At 43.1% G+C, this 26,120-nt stretch overlaps 1 protein-coding gene across 2 annotated transcripts in view; it reads left to right on the forward strand.

Annotated features, from left to right (window-relative positions):
• GRK7 (G protein-coupled receptor kinase 7) overlaps positions 1-23,532 on the forward strand; it is a 29,031-nt gene extending 5,499 nt beyond the window's left edge. Inside the window, exons 3-5 of one of the 2 annotated variants that reach the window (XM_058730071.1) lie at positions 16,228-16,502; positions 22,562-22,767; positions 22,916-23,532. In XM_058730071.1, coding sequence (XP_058586054.1) covers positions 16,228-16,502; positions 22,562-22,767; positions 22,916-22,944 — 510 coding nt within the window. In that variant the 3' untranslated portion in view covers positions 22,945-23,532. Of the gene's footprint in view, positions 1-16,227; positions 16,503-22,561 lie in introns of both variants that reach the window. The other variant, XM_058730070.1, reaches the window with a different exon arrangement.
• Positions 23,533-26,120: the final 2,588 nt, after the last annotated feature.

Below are 26,120 nucleotides of genomic sequence, written 5' to 3' on the forward strand. Positions count from 1 at the left end.
GCTGTATAGGCAATAGGGAGCCATTGAAGGTTTTTCAACAAGAACGTGGCATGACCAGAGTGACCCTTTAGGAAGATGCTTTGGACACTATGTAAGATGAATTAAAGGAAAAAGAGACTGGGTTTGGGTCCCCACAAGCAGCAACTAGAAGGATCTACACAGGAGGTAATGAAGGTTGAGGAAAGGCTTTGGGCTCTGAGTAGTCATATGCCCAGAGTTCAGCAGCCCCTGGCCTCTCACCTAGGCTCCATCAAGACCCATATCTGGACTGACTTCTCTTAAAATGTGGTTGTCATCAGTGGACGGGATGAGGTGAGCACAGAACCACTCCTAAAATGTGGTGACAGAGGGAGACACCCCAGGGAAGAAAGACACAGGTGTCTCCACTCAGGTGTGAGAAAGGCCAAGGCAGACACACCGGGAGAGGCAGGGATGTTTAAGAGTGCTGGCTTGGGAGGCATAAAACCTGGATCCCTGTCCCAGCTATGTCACGGAGTTACTGTCTGCCATTTTAGGCAGGCCTAAGGGCCTCCTTCGTCTCCCAAGTTTTATGAGTCTGTGAGATAAGTCTTTGAATTATTTGGAGGAAAAGACTTGTAAATTCAAAAGATTAATGTATGGAATAGTTACTATGATTTATGGGACTATCAGTCAGGGTTCTTATGGAACAAAGTGAAGTTACTTAAGAAGTGAAATTAATAGTTTTCGTAACTAAGAAGCTCAGAAGACTGGCCTGATCCAGGTGCCTGAGCAGCATCCCTGGGGATCTCTCCCTCTGTTTCCCCACACTGCTGTCCTTCACGTTAGCCTCACTCTCGGGTGATCCCCACATAGAGGCCATCTTCATACATGCCCTACCAACTGAGCAACCCCATGGACAAAACACTTCTTTAAGAAAAATTCCTTCACATTTCCCAGTGAACACTCTCAATGGACAACTTAGGTCACATGTCCAAGCACAACCAATTCTATTGGCCAGGATGCAATCACTGCTATTCCCAGGAGCCGGGGAGAAGGTCTGTCCTATCGAAACATGAGAATGTGTTCTCCAAAGGAAAATCAGGATGGAAAAGAATGAGAAATGGATGTCAGCTAGGCAAAAAGCAGTAGATGCCCCTAATAACTGCTGTTACCTCCATGGTTTGAAAAGTTTGAAAGACTTCTGACCCCTTAATCAAGGGATGATGGGACCCTCATAGAAGATTCTATGAGGTAGGAATATTAATAGCTCCATTTTACAGATGGAGAAATTGAGATTCAGAGAGGTTAAGTTACCCACTCAAAGTCACATTGCTGATAGTGACATGAATCTGGGTACATCAGATTCGAGGGCACTTACAGAGTTTGGTTTTGATTTTGGTTTTGATTTTGAGACAGAGAGAGACAGCATGCACATGCATGTTGTGTACACACGTGGGTTGGGGAGAGGGGCCGAGGAAGAGGGCGAGAGAGAATCTTAAGCAGGCTCCACACTCAGCACAGAGCCTGACGCAGGCTCGGTTTCACAACAGTGAGATCAAAATCTGAGCCAAAATCAAGAATTGAATGCTTAACCGACTGAGCCACTCAGGCGCCCACCAGGGCACTTACAGTTTTGTTTCTACTCTGTTAAATTCACACAGAGGGCAGGACATAGAGCCTATGGTTTTTAATACTATGAAAGGCTTTCTCTCAGTAAACCCCAGAATAAGTACATGTGATGACATTAGCATATCTTCCTCAGCCTGGTCTGATGTGGATACCAACCACAAATCTACTTGAACTCCCAGAGTGAAGACTTCAAAAAGGAGCACCCCCACCTACACAGGGAATGATGTGACTAATGTCTCAGAGCCAGCCTCCCACACATAGGCACAATATAACTAAACATGATCCCAGCCACTGTGTGCATTTTTAATAAATGTGATAAGCACTCCTGCCTGTTCTCAGCTGACATCTACATGCATACAATAAAACTAATTCATATCACTTTTTTAGGGACTTCAGGAAAATATAATAGGAAAATTGGGCAGTGGGACTCATGCGGAGAGACTTTCAGTTTCTGAATTCTATGTGGAGAACAGTGGCCTTCATATTTTATGGAACATGAATCTTTAAGACTTGCTCTTTTGTCAGGAATGGGAAGGAATGAAATTAGAACAGTGACCAAAAACCTTTTGACACATCTGGTTACCTTGTCCTGCTCTGACATTTTTTTTTTTTTTTTTTTTTTTAATTTTTTTTTTCAACGTTTTTTAATTTATTTTTGGGACAGAGAGAGACAGAGCATGAACGGGGGAGGGGCAGAGAGAGAGGGAGACACAGAATCGGAAACAGGCTCCAGGCTCCGAGCCATCAGCCCAGAGCCCGACGCGGGGCTCGAACTCACAGACTGCAAGATCGTGACCTGGCTGAAGTCGGATGCTTAACCGACTGCGCCACCCAGGCGCCCCATGCTCTGACATTTCTGACCAACTCCTCATATTCAGGGGGATCATGGGTGACAGAGGTTGGGCATTATATTTATTTTGAAGTCTCTTTTGTCCCAAATACAATGCTAGAGACACACTGGATAAGTGATTTAAAAAAAATTTTTATGCTTATTTACTTTTGAGAGCGAGAAAGAGAGAGAGAGAGCACGAGCAGGGGAGGAACAGAAACACAGAATCCAAAGCAGGCTTCAGGCTCTGAGCTGGCAGCTCAGAGCCTGATGCAGGGCTCAAACCCATGAGCTGCGAGATCATGGCCTGAGCCAAAGTCAAATGCTTAACTGACTGAGCCACCCAGGTGCCCCTGAATAAGGGAGTTTTAAAAGGTCTTAGAATGTGTTTCTCAAAATTAACACCCACAGGGGTGCCTGGGTGGCTCAGTCGGTGGAGTGTCTGACTTCAGCTCAGGTCATGATCTCACGGTTTGAGAGTTCGAACCCCACATCCAGCTCACTGCTGTCAGCACAGAGCCCACTTTGGATCCTCTGTTCCCCTCTCTCTGCCCCTCACCTGCTTGCACTCTCTCACAAATAAGTAAACATTAAAAAAATTAACACCTACATACCTCACAATCATTATGACCCTGCTCCAAAATTTTTTCTCTTTGAGAATTTACGTCTGAGAAACAGTGTAAGAGCCTTACAGGAGAGGAATTCTGGTGATTTCTTGCTCACACATTGGTCTCCACCAAAATTACAACCACTGTCATTAACTAAATTAATTCCTAGTAATTTTTGATCACTACCAGAACTTCAAATCCATTTTCAAAGTATTTACCACTGTTGAAAGGCATTCAGAAATATTTGTTATAGTCTTAGAATTATTTTTAACATCCCTTCATTCAAAAGGCAGTCATTCATTCACTCACTCCTTCATTCAACATATATGTACCAGCATTTCCCACATACCAGGACTGTGCTAAACCTAAGAGATAGAATGATGAGCAAAAAGTGGACATGATTTCCTGCCCTCATGGAACTTAGTCTAGTGGGGAAGATAGAACTTAATAATTACTCACAGGAATGTAAAATTTCAATTATGACAAATGCTGTGAAGATGTGGTACATGGGGATCTCCAAGGAGGATTTGACTTAACACGTGAGAGGCAGAGAGTTAACCATAAGAGAAATACAACGTAACTTGATATCAGAGGGACAGATAGGTATTCACACAGCAAAGTCCTAGGAGAGTGTCTTGGGCTGGGTTTCCTGTAAACAGACTCAGAGACCCATTTCCATGTGGAAGACTTATTAAGGTGCATTCTCAGGAGATGTATGCATGAAGAAGGCAGGACTTAGCAGAGGGAGAAGCTGACCCACAATGAAGTGGAAGGAACTAAGACCTCAGTCAATCCTTCAACAAGCTCTTGAGTTGGGATGGCCCTTCAGAGGCCGTACCTTTTAGGGATCCCTTAAAGGGCCCGTCAGTGACCTTGGGCTGCTGCTACAGGGGGCAGCTTGGGGCTAGGCAGTTGCCTGGGGTGGAGGGCAGTTCCCAGGGTGAGGTGCAGCTGTGAGCCATCAGCAGTCAATGCTCCCAGGGAGGGCTGGCCATGTAAGTTCCAAGCTTCTTGCAAATTGCTAACGGAGGACCCTCGTTCAAATATCAGCAAAAAGCTTTCTCCTGTCTTCCATGATCAATCTTTCAACAAGTCATGGTGGTTTTTTATTTGCTATTCAGTGTCACATTCCCTCAGGCTTGGAGAGATAGGAGTGAGGGGAGACCCTCCTAGGCCTCAGGGCCCCACCCACTAGCTGGGCCTGAGGAAGCATGTGCCTGACCCCAACCCTGAACCCAATGCTGCACCTGAGTCCAGGCCTCCACAGGGGCAGGGACTCACAACAGTTGCTGAGCAGAGACAGTGGAGGAGACAACCAGGAGCCCATGACTGGGAGGCAGAAATGTGGCAGGAGACAGGACTGTGTGTGAGCCAGGCTGCATGCCGCAGGCACATGCTTCATTGTCTCATTGGACTTAATTTACAAGATAAAGATTCAATAATGGGTCAAGACAGTCTCTGTACAACTTTTAACCCTAGCACTGGGCTGCTGCTGGGCACAGGACAGCATTGGAGGCTGGCCTTGATCCCAGGAGGAGTGGAGGCCACACCTGAAGAGGGGATCTGGCCAAAGTACCATGGTCTCCACTCCACGTCGGATCGCCAGTGCAAGGGACCTGTTGCTTTTTGGGAAATAAAAGGAAGCCAAGAAAGGAAAAGGACAAAGCAAGAGGAAATGTGGTTCAAATGAAGCCGGAGAGGTGTCAAGGGCCACACCAAACCTGGCATTACAGGCCATGTTAAGGACTCCAGTTTTTTGCTTAAGAGTATCAGAAAGGAGGTACCTGGGTGGTTCTGTCAGTTGAGTAGTTGAGTGTGTATCTCTTGATCTCAGCTCAGGGCTTGATCTCAGAGTCCTGGGTTCAAGCCCCATGTTGGGCTCCATGCTGGGTGTGAAGCCTACTGAAAAAAAAAAAGTTTCAGTAAGTCTTTGAAAGGATTTAATCAAGGGAACAAAATACTTAGATTTCTGTTTTGAAAAAATTAGTCTGGGGGCACCTGGGTGGTAAACGTCTGACTTTGGCTCAGGTCATGATCTCATAGTTTGTGAGTTCGAGCCCCAGGTGGGGCTCTGTGCTGACAGCGTGCAGCCTACTTTGGATTCTCACTGTTTCCCTCTCTGTGCCCCTCCCCAACTCAACTCTCTTTCTCAAAAGTAAACATGGAAGGAAGGAAGGAAGGAAGGAAGGAAGGAAGGAAGGAAGGAAGGAAGGAAGGAAGGAAGGAAGGAAGGAAGGAAGGAAGGAAGGAAGGGGAAAGAAAAGAAAAGAGAAGAAAAGAAAAAAGAAAAGAAGAGAAAAGAAAAGAAAAGAAAAAAGAAAATTAGTCTGAAGTAAGAACCGACCAGAGGGGATTCAGGTGGATTATGATCATTTGTAATCCAGGTGAGAGAAGGTAGCAGCTCAGATCTCAGAGCAGCACAATGGATGAATTGGGAAGAGATTTCAGAATGAATAGGCCTCAGTGATTTGGAAAAGGCGTAAGGGAAAGAGGGGTGTCAGGGGTGATTTATAAGTAAGGCTGTATCACAGGTACAGACTTGGACCCTGAGTATAGGGAACCAGGCACACAAATGCTTGCCTTCCTAAAGCCCCAGGACAGGGAGGAGACTGACAAGTAAAAGGGCAGTTCTCACTGCCCGACTGTCAGTCGGGTGCCTGACATTGGATTGTAGTGTCGGGAAGGGCTTCCGGGAGGTGATGACAACTGAGTTGAGACTTAAAGGCAAGCAAGCTAGGCAGGTGAGGAGGAAGGGTAAAGGCTGGGCAAAGGAGTCCTCAACTGAGGGCAATTCTGGCCCCCAGGGGACTTTTGGCAATCCTTACAGTCATTTTGGTTGTCGTGATGGGGGAAGTGCTACTGGCCAAGGATGCTGCTAAACATCCTATAGTGCACAGCACAGCCCTCACCACAACGAATGATCTGGCCCACAATGTCTGTGCTGTCACAGTTGAAAAATCCTGCCGAGCTAAAGGCCTGAACAAGAGGCCCGGGGCTCAGGCACAGAACGACTCTGCAGCTGCCCAGAGTGTGGAGTCACTGGGTGGGAAGGGTGCAGAGAGTACAACTGGAGAGTATAGCAGATGTCAAGCCCTCAGGGGCTGGCGGAGTCAGGCAAGGGCATTTGAACTCAGGGCCTAGGGTGCTGGGGAGCCATTGAAAGCTTTCAGGCAGGAAAATGACAAAGCAGGCTTGGAAGGACACTCAGGAAGAGAGAGTTGGGATGGCAGTAAATAGGAGGACCTGGGAACTGGAGGACACTGGAGACACATTGTCCAGTGAGTTGTGGAAGTGAGGAAAGAGAGCCAGGAGGTCTGCAGGGGCGGCAGGAGGGGACTGTCATGCGGGGAACCAAAAAGTTGCATCATGGAAGTTGATGTGGACACGTGTTGGCAGCCCAGAGGATCCATTCAGATCAGGTGCAGCTGATGAAATATGATCCTCAGCGTCAACCAGATGGAAGGGGTATGTGTGTCAGTCCTGGTTCTGACACTTACCGTGGCTGCGGTGCACAGACTGACCCCTCACGTGGGGCACTCGGCTATAGGGATGCTGAGGACTGAGGGCCAACCCAAGCTGTGCAGGGTGCCTTCTTGTAATTGGCACAGACATGCACTTAGGCTGGCTTAGCCCTGCACTTGACCCCAGGCTGTCTGCCTCTTAAGCTTAATGATAAGATTAAGAAACAAGGTAGATAAAAGCCTAGCAAAGGGTAAACCTTTAGTAGGTACTCAAGAAATGATTGTTCTGATTATCCTACCAGAAGCCAAATACCAGACCCCTCAGTCACAGTTCCTTCTGTTGCATTGTTTGTGCCTCACCTGTTGGCACTGGGCTTCTCAGGTGACCTCTGCACCTGTGCTTTGTTCTCTGAGAGGCACAGGGAGCCAGCAGGACTATGGGGCCGCAGCAGGTGCAGTGGGGCGGGGGCACGCAGCTCCCCTGTAGACTGAGCCCATCGGGCATGTAGTTGCCTTGCTTCCTCACAGTCACATGGTACTCACTTGTGGTTTCATTCTGAGCATCTTAGGGACACCATGGAAAATGGGCCTCAACCCTCTGCCGGAGAGATCCACTAGGGAACGTGGAGCCACCGAAGAACACACTCCAGTGGAAGAATCGCGACTATCGATCTCTGCCTGTGTGCCAGGCCCTGAATTTCAATCTGATGTAGTCTCAGAGGTTTTGGAGTCTTTCTTTCCTGCCTGAGACAACCGGAACCCAGGCTTGGTGACCGTGGTCTCTAACACCTGTTAAGCCTCTGCTCTGTGCCAGGCTTTTGGGAGGTATTCAGTAGGTCTTAGCGCTTTAATCCTCATCACAGTCCTATGAAGTAAGAGCTGTGAGGCAGGGGGTGACCAGTAAGTGAGAGAGCTGGAATCCGAACCACAGCAGAATGACACCAGGCTGTACAGCTGTGGAAAGCATTATTGCAGAAACCTCTCTTTTTGGATCCCCTGCAGGGGCTCTCTGAAATAGGTGTCCTCCCTCGGCTGTCACAAAAAGCAGGAAGCCACCTCTGGTGAGGCTCCTGCTGCCCACCTAGGAAGTGGCCAGCAGAAAGCAGACCAGGTGCAAGAGCAGGCACTCTGGAGGCTGCAGCCTGGGGCTGAGCACGCAGGCGGAGCCTCAGAGCTAAATCCCCTGGGGTCTCAGGCCGCATTCCTCTGAGGTCTGCAAAGGCCACCGCTTAAAGGCGCAGAGGAGCAGCTGGGAACTAGAACAAAGAGGCCAGGCCCCCCTCGGAGGAAGGAAGGAGAGAGCCCCAGGAAACAGCTGATAGCGCTAAGCTCAGCTTGTTTTTTTCCTCTGCTCAACAGTTCTCCTGCCACGGCAAACAAAAGATGTACATTCTGATTCCCTCTTCTGTTTGGATTGTGCTGTCGAGTGGATCTGGTTTGTGATGAGCTGGGGTTGGGGGGGTTGGAAGAAGCATCCCGGGCAGTTTCTTTCTCTGCTGGTCAGTTTGCTGGGCCACCACCGACAAACCCAGAGAGCTTCCTTTTCTGCATATTTCTCCCCACCCAGTCATCAACTCCAGTCTGGCCTGGTCGCACCAGGGGCACGACGCTGGCATTTCTTCTAACGATGGAATTTAAGCTTGCCAACTTTTCAGATTCAGTGGGAGCTGGAGGTTTACTGGTGACTTTGACCTTGAAGGACCTGCACGTACACAAGCATACTTGCACACACACCCTTTTTTTATGGATACACAGAACTATTAAGTTGTGAACTGTGCCCTCTCAGTCCCATTGAAAGTCCCCTCCCTGTTCTCAGCTCTGCCAGGGTCACAGTCCACTGCTGTCCAGAGCCACATTGGGACTGCCCAGCCTGGCCCTGCCACTCAGCTCCCATGGGCCCAAGGGTAAGAGTGAGGACAGCTACAGGGGCATCTGCGCAGGTCCTGACAGGCTGGCCCTGATCCTGATCTGAGACTAGCGTGTGCACCTCCCTCCAACTTTCAACACCTGTAGGTGTCAGGAGGTCCTGATGGGCCTAAGCAGTACACATGTGTTGACTGTAGTAGATGCACTTCTTGCTGCCCCCTGGGGGGGGGGGGTGGAGTATAAAGGAGGCGTCATTACTGGCTTCCTAAACCCTGTGCGGTGTGATGCTTGATGCCCTGCCATGCTGGGGATATCTTGTTTTGCCTGGCCAGGTCTTGACTATGTAGGTCCATCAAAAGGCATTGTAAAACCAAAAGAAAATAAAAGGAAGGGGGGAAGGAAGGAAACAAAACAAAAAATATACACAAAACCTCCACTAAGTGTTTTGTTGCTGCTGACACTTGGGTGATCCCTATAGCCCTGGCAATGGCAGTTCTGGTCACATGGACTGAAAGCGACTGTTTTGATGACACAGAGACTGATGTGCGGGGGCCCTTTGTAACTGCAGGAGTTAAACTAAGCTGTGAGAGGTCAGCATGGTTGGACCCTGCCCCATGCTGCTTGGCTAATTCTCTCCTCCCACCCCACTCTGAGGAGGCAGTTCACATGCAGAAGACAAATGGCATAAAGGGCAGGCAATTAATTTTTTCAGCTGGAGGCTGCGATGGAATTTGGGTGCTCAGAGTCTGGCGTGTGCCTCTAATTCCATTCTTCTCTGTGAAATACCTCCACTCCTCAAGGAGGTGGTGCCCTTCAAAATTCCATCACTGACATTTTCTGTCTTTAGGGCCAAGAGGTAAAGATAGTCCTGAAAACTATTTGGAATGCATCTCAAGCTGCCCTGCATGCTGTCCTGTGCTCCTTCCATTATACCAAGAGGCTGTAGTGCTGTGAGGATGGTGGGCCGACTCTTCATTTATTTCCCTGGGGAGGGAGCAAGATGGTCCTGGAGGATGGCTCAGGGTCTGGTCCCCACCTCCTAGCAGAGGTTGCTTGTGTGGAGCAGCCCAGCCAGCCTGATGAGCAGAGATACAGGGAAAGGATGAAGAGCTTGTTGGGGAAAGGGGAAGGGAAGCAGTTTAAGCAAGAATGGACCAAGATGAGGTCTTGGTCCTTGATAGATAGAGAGAGGGAACGAGAGGACTCTAAGGGGAGCAGAGAAATCTGAAGGGAACCTGGAAGAGTTTGAAACAGCCAGCTCACCTACTTCCATAGAGGCAGTGCAATGTCGTGGTTCAGAGTGCAGACCTGTGTGTGAATCCTGGGTGGATGACCCCGGGTAAGATTTAAACCCTCTGTGGTTCTGTTTTCTAATCTGTAATATGGGAGATAAAATAGTTTGTCTTATAGGTTTATCATAGAGATGAAACGAGAAATTCACGTAAAGCACTTGAGAAAATATTTAGCATGTAATAAGCACATAGTAAGTATTGTACATTATTTCCAATTTTCTCCCCAGCCTGTGTCTTACATCCTTTGTTTTAGGACAAGGCATGTTCTCTCCTTTCACCCTATACCTTCTACTGAGCAACCCATGTTTATCTGGTGTCCTGATTAGCTATTTTAATCCTTAAAGTCACTCACCTCTGAAATCTGCTAATTGGAAGGGGACCACACACAGAGCAAGCTCACAATCAGTATTGCTAAGTAGAATTTACCAATCACCACCATCTAAACTGCACTTGGATGTTGTTTGTAATCTTTTATCATGCCTCTCCAACCCCAGCAGAAGGGACTGAACCAGAGAGAAGCTGGACCCAGGAACATATAACTCAGCTGAGAGTTGTAGAGAGTGAAATACTTTGTACAGGGAGACCCTCCGTCCCCTCCACACCTTAGCTTCCAGAATGAGAGCAAGCAGGCTGACCCCTTTCAGGTGGGGTATTGGAGCATCTCTGTCTGGGGAAACTGAGCATGCTAACACAAAAGGTCTATGGATACTCACAGGTGGGTCCCCATTGAAATGGCTTGGCAGGATCACCCTATGGTGAAGCCCATCATTTGACAAGCTGCTTGTCAGCTTTAAACATGAATAGTCAAAGATCATTTATTATTTGAAAGAACCTTCCAAAATGAAAGACTATGCAAAAACCAACAGAAGAAAGAAGCTTATAGAGAGCAGAAACAATGCAATGAATAGAACATTTTTTTATTTATAATTAATATCATATGAGATTGAAGAGGAAATGCTGCATCCATGAAACAAGAACAAATGCTAGAAAACAAGAAACATTCAGAGAAGAAAAGGACATTTGGAAATAAAAAAAAATCATGAATGAGTTTGCAGAACAACATGGATAAATCTCAAAACATTATGTCAAAAAAAAAAAAAAAGAAATCAGACACAAAAGAATACCTACCATACAATTCCATTTACATGAAATCTAAGAACAGACAAAACTTATCTATGGTGACAGAAATCAGAAAGTGGTTGCCTGCAAAGTAGGGAGGAGAATGGACTAGAAAGAGACACAAGAGAACTTTCTGGGTGGATAAAAGTATTCTATATCTTGCTTGGGTGGTGCTTATATGGGTATATTCAATTATCAAAATTTATTTAACTGAACATCTACTATCTGCACATTTTTCTATGTTAATTGTATGTTAATAAAAAACATTTGCAGAAATGAAATTTCGGTAGAAGGATTAAGCCTCTAGATCTAGCTATTAATTTATAGGAAACACTAAGGATAGAGGAACATGTTAAATGATACCATAGGGATGCTATCAGCAAAATCTCACCTGGGATACTCTATAGTTTAGCCACTTTTTCTAACAAAAACTTTCAAAGGGCTGAGAGGCAGAGAGATGAGGTATTTATATATTCACAAAAATTTACAAGACATACCAAGCAATTACACTGTATTGACCTTATTTGTATAACAAACTATTTACAGGACAGGTTTACAGGACAAGTGGAGAAGTGTAAGCATGTCCAGATTTTGATAATGATAAAGAATTATTGCTATTTTTAAAATGAGATAATGGTATTGTAGTGCTTTGGCATTGTTTGTTTTTTAAGTGGCCTTATCTTTTAGAGATTCATAGTGAAATACAAGTGATATGATGTCGAGGATAGTCTGGGGCAGTAGGAGTGGGTCAGGGATAAGAGATGAAACAAGATTGACCATTTGTTGATAATTGTCAAAGCTGAGTGTAGCCTATACTGGATTTATTATTCTCATCTCTCTTTTGTGTATGCTTGAAATTTCCCATAATAAAATACTTTAAAAAAAGAAAAAGAATTGGAGAAAAAATAGAGGGAATGTCCTGGAAAGAAAGAAGGAAAAGAAAAGAAAAGAAAGAAAGGAGGGAGGGAAGGAAGGAGGGAGGGAGAGAGAAAGAGAAAGAAAGAAAGAAAGAAAGAAAGAAAGAAAGAAAGAAAGAAAGAAAGAAAGAAAGAAAGAAAGAAAGAAAGAAAGAAAGAAAGAAGAAAGAAAGGAAGGAAGGAAAGACAGATGGAAAATAAAAGCAAAAGATAAGAAACATAGGGGATTCATCGAGGATTTCCAAAAAGAACAAGAGAGGAAAGAAAATGGAAGGGAGAAAATGATCAAAGAAATAATATGAGAAAGGTTCCAAATTCTGACAGCCATTAGTTTCTGGATTAAGCAGCCAACCAGTAACCAGCATCACAGATGGAAAAAGCCCCACACCAAAGCACATCATTGAGAGGTTTCATCAGGTTTGTATACTGGGCCACAAACCTCACACACCTTCTCACAGTCCCTCTCTGCCTCTTCTCTCTGTTTAGGACAGTTCCCTCCTGGCTCCACTTGTAGGCCTAGTTGCTCCTCTACTTTTAGAATTGGAGGAAATATCATACTGTGCGATGTGAATCCTGGTTTCTAGGCAGCTGCTAAAGGTCTGGATGACACATCTGGAAATACAGACCAGTTAGATTTTGGGTAATCCATGATTCGTGGAAGTAGGAGATGGGAGGGAGCTGGGCAGATGGATTCCCCCCTCCTTCCCTCTCTGCTGCAGTTCCTCTTTATAACCCTTCCAGAAGATTCTCTTGTTCCTGGTGAACCGGCAGCCACCCAGTAATGCCTGGCATTGCATCCCCTTCCCTCACTCCTTTTTCCCCTCTATGTTCTTATTATAAAAACTTTCAAACATGTAGGAAAGAATTCCACATCAAGAACCTGTATACCCATTATCTAGCTTTTACTGTAGACATTTGGAACAGCTTTATTGAGATATAATTTAACTGCCATAAAACTGACCCATTTAAAGTACACACGTCAGTGGGTTTTAGTATATTCATAGAGCCATGCAAACATTATCACAGTTTTAGAAATTTTTCTTCACCCCAGAAAGAAATCCCCTACCCTTTAGCATCACTCCCACCGCCACCCCCACCCCCCCCCCCCAACCGTAAGCAACCACTAATGCGTTTCTTGGCTGCATGGAATTGCCTATTTTGGACATTATATACACATGGAGACATACAATATGTGGCCATTTGTGTTTGGCTTCTTTAACTTGGCATAATGTCTTCATGATTCATCCATATTGTAGCATATATCAGTACTTCATTCCTTTTAAGGCCAATGTTCCATTGTATGTCATCAATATTTTATTAGATTCACTTTGTCACATGTCTATCCATTTATCCATCCCTCTATTGATCTATTAATCTGTCTTATATCTTTTATATATATATTTTAAATGTTTATGTGTTTATTTTGAGAGAGCGAGAGCAAGACAGAGCATATGAGCAGGGGAGGGGCAGCCAGAGAGGGAGAGAGAGAATGCCAAGCAGGCTCCATGCCCAGTGTGGAGCCCAACCCTGAGATCTTGACCCGAGCCAAAATCAAGAGTTGGATTCTCAACTGACTGTGCCACCCAGGTGCCCCTCTTTTATGTATTTCTAAGCAAGCTCATTCCCCCTCTTCCCCAACCCTTAGCACCTTGACCTTGCACAAGGTTACCCTAGGTACAAAGGAAGCTGGGAGATGGAGTGCTTAGCCTTCTGGCCTCTCTAGTAGAGGGATAGAAGGGAAAAGGGAGACTGGGAATGAGTTTTTGCTATTTTGGCATATAGTGTTTCTCAATCTCATCCTCATCTCTCCCTCTGGTCTCCTCTCCCACCATTGCATCCCACAGATCTTGTATTCCAGAAATGTCAAATTCCTTAAAGCTCCCCACATTATTCCTGGCTTCATATCTCACACATGCTTATTAGCTAGCTAGCTTTCTGTGTGTGACAGATTCTTCCCTCATGATTCAGCTCAGCTATCACCCTTCAGTGAAGTATCCCCAACACACACACACACACACACACACACACACCTTCTGGCCTCTCTGTGCTTGTTTTATACTCCCATTATGGCATTTACCCTACTTTACTGAGTTGACCTTTTGACCTGTCTCTACCAGCCTGTAAATCCTGAAGGGCAAAGGCCGGGTATTATATGTGTTGGTATCTCTAGAACTCACTGGAGGGCATGACTCAATAAATATTGGTTGGATAGTGAATGGAAAACATCCAGTTACCATCATTGCTGTTGTTTACTTAACAAACATTTTGTTGGGCATGCACCAGATGAGGCCCTGCAGTAAGTACCTAGTTTGGATACAAAGATGAGTGAGACTATATCCTGGGCCTTAGAGGAGCCTACAGGACCTTTTGTCTGGACAAATGCAAAACTAGACAAGATGCCAGGGCAACAGATGTAAACTGGGACTGTACCGGGCAAACCGGAACATATGGTCACCCAAATTATATATCAGCTTCTATGAAAACAGCAGTGCCGCTCTGACTCATGCCCAGCCCGTCAGACCCCAGTCACTTCCAGAACCAGCCAATTACTTCTCATTAGTGCTTGGGTCATATATGTTTTTCATTGTTGTTATCCACGTAGAAATTACCTGTGAAATTTAATATTCCTAATGCAAAATATACACTGTGCATGTAAAAAACATATACTTAAGCAATTAGACAGAAAAAAAAATCACCAAATAAACAACTAAAAACACTTTTCTAACTTTTTTGGTGTACTGGAATGCATATTTATAATTGGTGTGTGAAACCCAGTATATATTTAAACTTCTTGTTATTAATAGTAGACTTTAGTCTGTTGTCTTTATTGATGGGCATTTGGAAATTTCCAGCTTGTGACCATTATGAATAATGAAGCTGTGAACTTCTCAGCATAGATTTCTTTTTCCTTCTGAGCCATTTCTTTGAGATACATACTCCAAAGGTAAGTCAACTGGTTTAAGAAAAGGAACAGTTGGTACATATTATTGTCTGTGACTATTTATATCTTACTGCTCTCCTAAAAGTCTGGGTCAATTTACACAGCACATCTGTTTTTCACAACTCTGCCAATAATTTATATTATCATTTTTATGTACTAATGGAAGCATATTGTCATTTTAGGGTGTACTTTGAATTTTTAATTGCTGAAGAAGTTATGCATTGTACTTTAACCAAAAACAACTTAGTTTTTATGAAATCATAATGTGTTTGTGTGTGTGTGTATATGCATATTATAAATCATGTATATATACACACATACTTACACACATATATACATGGTTTATAATAATGAGGTATGTTATAGGTATTCATTAAATATTGAATTAATTATTAAAATCACACATTCACAAAAGGACAATAACTGCTTGATTCCACATATATGAGGGACCTAGAGTAGGCAGATTAATAGAGACAGAAAGTAGAATGGTGGTTGCCAGGGCCTGGGGAGTGGGGGCAATGGGGAGTTATGTAATGGGTATAGAGTTTCAGTTTTGCAAGGTGAAAAGAATTCTGGAGATAGATAGTGATCATGGTTGTACAACGAGGTGAATGTACTTAATACTCTTGAACTGTACATTTAAAAATTATTAAGATGACAACTTTTATGTTATATGTATTTTGCTGTAACAAAAAATATGTATTTAAAAAATACTTTTTTAAATCCAGTGGTCATTTAGCATGTATTGCCATTAGAAGGGTGCCTACAAAATATACTCATGCATGTTAGATGAAATTTCATATGTGGAATTTTCTAGATTAAAATGACTCTGCTAATTTTCAATGCAGAGACAGGCAGAGATGTGTGAGATTAATATCAGTACGTAGCAAATAGAATAAGAATCACAGACAGGATAATATATGAACATTCAATATTAGCAACCTTTAAAAACCTTTAGCAACCTAAAGTGCTCAACCTTTAAAAACCATGCATCTAGGGGTGCCTGGGTGGCTGTCCGTTAAGTAACCAACTGGTGATTTTGGCTCATGGTTCATGAGTTCGAGGCCCACACTGAATGGCTCTGCTCTGACAGTGTAGAGCTTGCTGGGGGTTCTCTCTCTCCCTCTGTCTCTCTCTGCCCCTCCCCACTCACATGTGCCTGCACGTACTCTCTCTTCCTCTCTCTCTCAAAATAAATAAGTGAACTTTAAAAAAAAATACCATGCATCTAATTTTCTATTACCTGTGAATAAAATACAGAGGCCGAGCTTAGGAGAATCATAAAGACATCTACTTGAACTTTTCAACTTAGTGATGAAGTGTCCCACTTCAAGGACAGCCTCATTTGTCCCTTTTATAATGCACTGCAGCTAAATCCTCTTTATGTCTCATTTGCCAAAATGGATCACATGGCCTGCCCCAACTGCACTAGACGATGCTGGAAAAGCAGGGACTAGAATAGATTAGACACATTGCCACCCCAAATAAGTTAAGATTCCCTTAACAAAGAAAGAAAAGGAGAATGGGTATTGGATAGGTAATCAGCAGTGTTTGTTACACTCACATTAGTATTTTTGTTTTGTTTCTTGTTTGGGGTATTACAGGCTGGAACCAATGGTTATATGGCTCCTGAAATCCTAATGGAAAAAGTGAGTTATTCCTATCCTGTGGACTGGTTTGCAATGGGATGCAGTATTTATGAAATGGTTGCTGGACGAACACCATTCAAAGATTACAAGGAAAAAGTCAGTAAAGAGGATTTAAAGCAAAGAACCCTGAAAGAAGAGGTCAGATTCCAACATGATAACTTCACGGAGGAAGCAAAAGATATTTGCAGACTCTTCTTGGCTAAGAAACCAGAACAACGTTTAGGAAGCAGGTAAACTACCATATAACAGAGGTGATTAGCAGTGTCAGCATTGTCCATGGGGATTTAGAACGTACTTTGGATTAGTGCTAAGGCCTTGAGGTTAAGTTTTATTATTATTTTCCTATTATTATTTGCATGTTATATGGTTAAGTATTTCTGATACTTTCAAACACTATAAGCACTTGATATGGAACAATCTCCAAGATATGTATATATATCTTGTTTTCATATATATATTATATATGAAATATATAATATATAATAGAACATAAAATATAATATGATAACATATATGAAATATATATATAATGTATATAAATATATATTAAAAACATATTATTTATATTTACTATATATTTTTAATATTTATTTATTTTGTGAGACACCATACGAGTGCTTGAGCAGAGGGGCACAGAGAGAGGGTGAGAAAGAATCCAAGTGGGCTCCCCACTGAGCATGGAGCCCGAGGCAGAGCTTGATCTCATGACCTGAAGATCATGACCTGAGCCAAAATCAAGAGATCAAGAGTAGGACTTAACTGAGCCACCCAGGCACCCCGAATATTCTGCCACGTAATTTTTTTTAATCAAAAAAAATTTTTTTAATGTTTATTTACTTTTGAGAGAGAGAGAGAGAGAGAGAGCACACATACATGCTGGTGGGGAAGGTGCAGAAAGAGACAGGGGGACCAAGGATCCAAAGTGGGCTTCAAGCTGACAGCAGAGAGCCTGATGCAGGGCCTGAACCCACAAGCCTGGACCTGAGCCAAAATCAAGAGTTGGACACTTAACTGACTAAGCCACCCAGGTGCCCCGACCTGATTTTTTTAAATAGCAAAACAAAATCCATTTGTAATAACTTCCAAAGCATGACAGACACCAAACTAACAAACACGTATTTTGAAATTTGGTGGAAATTATGCATTTATGTGAAGTAAAACATGGAGCTGATTTTCCTGTGTAGATTCCAATGTTGTATTACTGTGGTCAGAATAGGCCACGTCATGATAACAAGCAAATCCCAAAGTCTCTGCAGCTTAAAACTAATGGAATTTTTCTCATTCACACAAAGTCCCTTGTGGGTCCAGCAGCACTCCAGGGTGTCTCCCTACTGAGCAGTGACTCAGAGATCCAGGCTGCTTCCATTTGACAGCTCCATTGGAACTCGTGGCTTCCAGTTGATGTAGCAAGAGAAGAGAGCACGGAGAACCTGGGGAACTTTGTACCGCCTCAGTCAGGAAGTGACCCACTTACACAGCACTTCACACACATTTCCGTTTGCCCAGAATGAGTCTTGGCCCTGCCCAAGGTCAAAGGGTCTGGCTAGTGTTGTCTTCCATGTGCCCAGGAAGGAGAGGAGACACAGAAATGGTGACCATTGACCGTGTCTACGCGCGGGTTCTCAAGCACAGGGAGGATGAGCGGACACACTAACAGCGGCCGAGGCAGCAAGGAAAGGAAACAGTCTCTCTAGATGACTTCCCTGAAGGGAACACCACCGCTTGCCAGGATTGATTGAAAATCTATAAACACGCTGTGGGTATATAAAATGAAATGTTGACAAACTTCTTCGGGAAAATGCCACCTTAAAGCCCTGGCTCATTGCCTGAAGCTGCTCCAGCAAGCAAAACCTTTTAATAAAGCATCTGTTGTTGTGACTGTTTTGAATAAAACTGTTTACAACATTAGAGAAAAGGCATATAAAAACCAGCTGTTCAGTGAAAGACAAAACCTTCCAACATTTTCATTTCAACTCTGTATTTTTTTAAAAATTCAAATGAGATAATGCTTGATTGATTTAGTGGTGTCCTTCAGGGCCGAGCAAATGCCTACACAGCATGTCACACAGAAGACGGGTCACGTGGCCCCTCCCTGTTGCATTCACGAACATTTGAAATAAATTTTAAAAACCCTTTCCTTCTTTAGATGCCACTGAAAGGATCTTCCCTTTGTCTTCATAGGTCTGTGAATTAATTTTGCAGAAAAGTTGAAAGCTTTTCTGAGCATCTCACAAGGGCTCTTGAAAGGATTTATCGTGTTTTCCAATAAAATAAAAGCTAAAGCCCATTTAAACATTTTGCAGGTTTTATTCTGATCAGTTAGTGCAGCAGAACAAGATCAAGTAACCGTGCAAGCCTCTGACTTAAGTGCTTCTCCAACACATAATTTCATACCAATACATACTGTTCTTGGCAGACCAAACCCCACAGTGTATGGTCAGGTGGTATCTTTGCTTCACTGACTGTTACAAGAAAATCCATTGTAATCTCGATGTGGGGTTCAGGAACACAAGAGCACCTGTAAATGCTGTGAAATGAAATCTACCCCAACAAGCAGGAGAATCTCCTCTCCTACCGTGGCCCGTTTGGCTGTTACAAAAGATGCCGCCTCAACCAGTAGCCTCTCCTGTTTGTCCAAAGTGCACTGCATAATGGTGGGCAAAAAAGATCTCTGCACGAAGCTGCCAGGGAAAGATTCAAGAGTAAAATAATACATGCTATTTCTTTTTTTTTTATTTCTTTTTTTTTTTTTAATTTTTTTTTAACGTTTATTTATTTTTGAGACAGGGAGAGACAGCATGAACGGGGGAGGGTCAGAGAGAGAGGGAGACACAGAATCTGAAACAGGCTCCAGGCTCTGAGCTGTCAGCACAGAGCCTGACGCGGGGCTCGAACTCACGGACTGCGAGATCGTGACCTGAGCCGAGGTCGGACGCCTAACCGACTGAGCCACCCAGGCACCCCAATACATGCTATTTCTAATTACAGAACTGACATAAGAGACACCAGTGCAAAAAGTAAAGTGATCAACTTTGCAGTGTCCCAGACACCGAGTAAAAGGAATAGGGGTTACAAAGCCTGGTCTTTATTGTCAGCATCAGCACCACAGACATTTAGTGGAAAAGGGCATAAAGCATGGACCCTGCCCCCCAGGGGCACCTAGTTGGGGTGATGGAGAACATAAAGAAAACCTTTTGGGGGTTATTGTTCCTTTTGTCCTTTGTGACTAGTTGCAAAAGGGCTGCAGTCAGCCATCCCTGCCGGACAAGCCAAGGCCATTTGGGCCTGTTGCTTGAGATATTACTTGAGAACTGTTCATCCTGATGTCAAGACCGGCTTGACAAGTTTCTCAAGGTTACTGAGCCCCTGGGCACTCTGTTTATCCAAGTTAAAACTGCTCTGAGTGAGTTTGAGGAGGACTCTTGACCTGTGGGACAGTGTGTTCATGCCTGCTGATGGTCATCAAGGTGGTGTGAGCTCCTTCCTCAGGGCACCTGGTCCCATTCCAACTCTCGTTTTCGTTGAGACTCTGAGACTTGGGGTTCATTGCTGATCTACTTGGACGGAATACTAGCTCTATCCTTGTTCTGCCACATTTAAAATCTACGTGATACCCTCCCCACACCAAAATCTGACACCTTAAAATGGTGAATGTTGCTATGTGAATTATACCTCATAAACCTAACTTCAGAGAAAAATCCATCTTCGAAGCTTCAAATGATCTCAGTAACCCTCCCTCAAGACTGTGACTCTACAGGATGTAAGCCACACAGACAGACACCAGTCAGTGAGTTCTAGGAGATGGCAAGCCCACATTTTCCTTCCTTTCAGTTGAGGGAGACTTGGTGGCTTTGAGAAAAAGAGAGACACCTGCAGTATCTCCTGATGCAGTTCTCCATACCTGTTTTTCAGCTGGTGCATAATGAGACAAGTCCAAGGAGCCCTGCACCCACCTTTCTGGACGGTGCTAGGCCTGAACCACAGAAAACAACCCAGAGAATGGCTAGACATCAGACGCCTCCAACTGAATTTCTCTTTTTCACAATAATATTCGATTACAATTTTCCTTTGAAAAACTCACCTATGTCTTTTGGCTTTTTCAGAGGCACAGCTATTTATGAATGCAGAAGCAACTGAAGAGGGTAAAAGAGGTTAAAAATGCAGTTAAAAGACAGACAGGCATTGTTGTGATGGTTGACTGTGATAACAGCGCTTCACTTTGTGTTAGTTGAGAGTAGGCTCTGGATAGATGCTAGTTATTCTCCCTGCCATTATTAGTAATGTCATTATTGTGTTTAGAACCTATTGGATAGAGTCTGCTGCAGTAATTATCTGAGATTGTAGGGAGTCTGTGAAGGGGGTATATGGGAGAAGTCCTCAGTCCTTTTCCTGAAAGCTCTTTGATAACTGGAATAAAAGTAAAGGGAAAACTATGAACGTGATTAATTTTTAATAAGGTTGATTTATGACAGAAATCGACTTTTGCGTAAGAGAAGATATTTCTTAGAGCAGTATATCTATTCACATAAAAGAAAAAGGAAGGGGTGCCTGGGTGGCTCAGCTGGTTACGCGTCTGACTTTTGGTTTCGGCTTAGGTCATGATCTCATGGCTTCTGAGTTCAAACCCTGTGTTGGGCTCTGCACTGGCAGTGCAGAGCCTGCTTGGGATTCTCCCTTTTTCCCTCTTTCTCTGCCCCTCCCCCATTCATGCTGTCTCTGTCTCAAATAAATAAATAAACAAAAAAAAAAAAGGAAAAAATCATTTGAATCTCATGCCACAACACAGCCCTCTTTTTATTTCTTTAAAACTTGGACTTAAGGGGGACCAAAAGAAATGTGTGGTAGGCTGCCCCTCGTATGGTTCCCAAAGATCCCCCTTCTATTATCCACAGTCCTGTGTAATCCCTTCCCTTAAGTGTGGGCTGGACTTATTGATTTGCTTCTAAAAATATAGCAGAAATAATGAGATGTCATTTCCAAGATAAGGTATTAAAAGACTGTGCTTTTTTAATCTTGGGCTTGCTTTCCCTCTCTCTCCCCTCCTCCTCTCCTTCCCTCCCCCCCTCCCTCCCTCCCTTCCTCCCTCCCTCCCTCCCTCCCTTCCTCTTTAATCATTTGCCCTGGGAAAATCCAGGTGCAAAGTTATAAAGTAGCCTTGGGCAGTGGCTCACATGGTGAGGAATGGAGGCTCACCAATAACCACGTGAGTGAGCTTAGAAGCAGATTTTCTCCCTCAACTCCACTCAAACCTTCAGATGAGACCACAGCCCTGAACAGCTTTACTGTAACCTCATGAAAGAGGCACCTAGTGAAACCATTTATAGATTCTTGACCCACAAAAATTGTGAAATAATAAATGTTTGTTGTTTTAAGTCACTAAATGTTAGGGTAGCTTGTTACACAGCAATAGATAACTAATATAAGAGGTTACACAATTGGGAACGTATATTTTTCTCCCTTATTCTAAGGTAAATGCTGGAATAATTTCTAGACAAGGGTTTGATAACAAATAACCATAGTCTTGGGCACTGAAAGTATGCTCATTAACACTAATAATTACTAATGTATTTAAAAAAAATTTTTTAATGCTTATTTATTTTTGACAGAGGCAGAATGTGAGTGGGTTAGGGACAGAGAGAGGGAGACACAGAATCCGAAGCAGGCTCCATGTTCCGAGCTGTCAGCACAGAGCCCAATGTGGGTCTCGAACTCACAAGCTGTGAGATCATGACCTGAGCCGAAGTCAGACACTCAACCGACTGAGCCACCCAGGAGCCCCCTAATGCATTTTTTTTAAGTCTTTAAAAATATTGTGGCAGTGGGGGGAGGTAGGTGGAGCTCCTAGACACCATGTCATATGAAGAGTGGGGAGATATGGGTGCTGTCTTTTAGAATGTGGTGGGAAGAGACATGCTTCCCTTGTTCTGTCTGACCCTGAAGGGCAGAGCAAAATGCAATGACTATAAAGTTGCAGGCAAGCAGATTCTGGCCTCACTGAATTTTGCTTGTATTTCCACAAAACACTAAGGATAAAAGTCATGTCAACTGCTTGACTCTAAAAATTAGATCTACATGTGAAGGTTTATCCGCAAACAATGAAAATGCTACTGTTTGTAGGTGATTTTTGAAGTCATTATTTTTCTAAATTATTCTTTATGTCATTATATTGTCTTTGCAATTAAAATGAAATGTATTACAGGAAAAGAATGCTGCACATTTTGTATTGTTAGAACATTTCCTGTTTTGGTTTGTTAGTGTGACTCAGTCTGACCATCTCCTTTCTTTACAGAGAGAAGTCTGATGATCCCAGGCAACACCCTTTCTTCAAAACCATCAATTTTGCTCGCCTGGAAGCTGGCCTAGTTGAGCCCCCATTTGTGCCAGACCCTTCCGTGGTTTATGCCAAAGACATCGCTGAAATTGAAGATTTCTCTGAGGTTCGGGGAATTGAATTTGATGATAAAGATAAGACATTCTTCCAAAGATTTGCAACAGGTGCTGTCCCCATAGCATGGCAGGAAGAAATTATAGAAACGGGACTGTTTGAAGAATTGAATGACCCCAACAGGCCTGCAGGTTGTGGGGATGGTAATTCATCCAAGTCTGGTGTGTGTTTGTTATTATAAGTTGTTCTCTCTACCAGATGGGCAGCAGGAATTTCAGCTGACATAATCCTTGAATGTTCCTAACACATGAAAATCTGTTGAATAAGGACTGATCAATCAGGAGGGGCATTTCAACCATAGAACATTTCAAAGGACAGGTGAGCTCACCACTAGGACACATTTTTCTCTTGCCTTCCTTCCTCCCTCCCTCCCTCCCTCCCTCTCACCCTTCCTTCCCTGCTCTCTCTCCCTCCATCTCTTTCTTCTTTCTCTTTTTTTCATAAAGATGAGTCAAGTAAAGTTTCAGTTTTCACCAAGGGCTGGGAAAAGGAACACTCAGGTTTATTTTGATAAACTAAAAGCATGAGCCCTCCAGCATCATGTCCCTGAAAATGACACAAAGTCCTAGGAATAGAGATTGGAACTTTGTGGTGTACTCAGTAAATGAGCATTTGCAATTCTTAGTAAATAATCATTTTAGTTTTTCTTTGTTTATATCCCTTCTTCCCTTCTTCTTTCAGTATTTCTTCTGCTTCTGTACTTATAAAAAAGATTTGGAAGCTGGAAATAAATGTTCCTGATATTCTCCCTCCTGAAAAAGAGTGGATTGTAGTGTTTGGGCAATATTTTAAATTACAGAAAAAATTTTAATTTACTGAAAGTCTCTTACTCATATTTTTGAAATATTTTACCATTATAATGTTGAAGTATTTTAAATGTAAACATACATGAGACCTGTGAATTTAAAGTATTCTGTAAGTCGAGTCCTTTAGGGAACATGCTACGAATTGATTATGTGTAGTTTTTCACATCCCATTGGTTCCCAAACTTTGCTAAACTTTGGAATCACCTAGGGATCTTTTAAAAATACTAATGTCTGACTCTCAGCCCTAGATTTTATTTGATCTGGGGTGCAGCCTGGGCATCTAGATTTTCAAAAGCTCCCCAAGTGCTTTTGATGTGAGGCAAGTTTGAGAACCATGGCCACGTAGGCTTAAATGCTGTTATATATGGACTCTTGTTTTGGTTGTTCAAAGCTTCAATTACACATTTGACAGCAACTTTTCAAATACCCATAAAACATGTAATTTTGGCAGTTGCAATATATATGAGACCGAAGATAATCTGTATTCATCTTGTATATTCTCTTGTCCTTGTACCCTTTCGTTCTTCACACGTACCTCCAGAAGTAGATCTCTTGGCTATTTCAAGACCCGAAGAAATATCGACTCGGAAACTGATTTGAACAAATTGTAGCTCTCGGTTCAAGTGGCTGCCCAGCCAGCATTGTATTGTAGAATTAGCACTTCTCAAAAGCACAGCCAAAGTGAAAATTCTAAGGGTGCAAAAAAATATTTTGGACCCAAGCATAAACCTGAGGTGATTATACTTAAAGAAAAAAAAAAGAGGGGCACCTGGCTGCCCCACTTGATAGAGCATGTGACTCCTGATCTCAGGGTTGTGAGTTCAAGCCTCATGTTGGGTTTAGAGCCAAACAGAGTACAAAAAGAGTAAAATACAAAAAGTAAAAATAAAGTGAAATTTTTAAAAAGGAACAAAAAAGATATATGTGTGCATAAGAAAATCTCACTTGTCCCGGTGGTGAGAAACCTGGCTGAAATCAATTTAAAAATTTTGTCCCTTGAGTAAGGGAACCAAGAGTTGCAAAAACACTGGCCAAAAAATATTTGGTTAACTGGAATCCAGCTAACAGTAATGCTCAACTGCAAGACAACATTAGGCATATCCAAACGAGTAGTAAGAAATCGGCTTGGACTTGAGTCCTGGGTTGGTGCATCTGCCACTCACCCTTCTGCTCGTTCTCTATCCTCAGCAAGCTCTTGATGCTCCAAATCCTGCCCTGGAGACACCGCAGAGTCCTGAGTCATCAAAGCAGATACAGGTGTGTCCAGCAAATTCTTTTTCCTAAGGCAAGAAAGTAGATTACAATTTGATAAGATTCTGAATAAGTCTATGTTAACAAAAGACAAATTCACAACTAACAGAAATCCAATTCACCAGAGCATTCCAAGACTAGAGGTCTTAGGGTTCAGCCTTATAATTAGACATTGAAAAGTCATGTCATATTGCATTGGTTCCTCAATGTGAATGTCTGCTTCTTTTGATAAACTAGAACTAAGTCAGGAAAGTAACTGAATAAGATAGCTGTTTTCAAACAATCACCAAGTAAATATGTGTTGAGCTCTAGTTCACACTGGACCCTATCCTGGGCATTGGAATTAAGACAACCGTCTAAGAGAGGCTATATGGTGTGGTGTAGAACACAGATTCCTGTCAGTGTTACTATTCACATTTTAAATGAGAAACTGAAGCTCATAGATGTTCTGTAGCTTATCTCAGGTCACACAGCTTTCCAGGGTTGTTGCACAGACAGGAAATAATGTATATGAAGCACATAGCACCTGACTGCATATAGTAGGGGCATAATAAATTGAAGACTATAGTCAGTAAGTAGCAGCTGGTCAAATGACCCTAGGTCAGGGAACAAAGAACTAAACCTGGCTACCTTGATTAAAAGTTCCAAAGGAGGTGAGAGAAGGAAGAGATCTGGGTCCTGGGGAACAGTTTAAAAGGAAAGTTTTTATGCACAATGAAAGAAAAACCTACTTAGAATGAGTGGAGACATTGGAGTCCATCCCAGGCCCCATCCTTACCACATGCCAGGTACAGGACCCACCTGGGCCACGTCAGAGTTGCAAAGCGATCTGTGCAGGTCATGGGTGGGATTCAGGTATAGACTTAAGGAAGACGAAACCTGATGTCTCATCAAAGGAAGAAAGTGATTTTTGAAAGGGGATGATGCTTGCTTATTTTCCAAAAGTTAAAATGAGCTTACATTTTTATATAAAAGTTTCATAAACATAATGAAATGTCAGGGGAAACAAACATATATGAGTGAAATATTCAAAGAAGGACCAGACAGCAGTCATTTTTATTCTTCCAGTTTGTCAGGGGTTATTTGGAATGTTTGTTTCCTACAGGAGGAGATGGGTCTAAAGTAGATGGATAAACTGCTTAAAGGGACGTAGAGGTGCCCTCAAAGCAGAAGGTGTGGATGAGGTTTTCATAGAAAACAGTGATGAATTATTGAGTTTAAGACTTCAAGCCACAAAGAATTAAAAAATATTCTCAAGTGTTTATTTAGAATATCAAATTTAAGATGTTTCATTTAGGTGACAAAGCATGGATTGAAAATTCAACAAATTGGGCTTCTTAGGAATT

Source organism: Neofelis nebulosa, chromosome 5 (genome assembly GCF_028018385.1).
Source record: "Neofelis nebulosa isolate mNeoNeb1 chromosome 5, mNeoNeb1.pri, whole genome shotgun sequence".
NCBI lineage: Eukaryota > Metazoa > Chordata > Mammalia > Carnivora > Felidae > Neofelis > Neofelis nebulosa.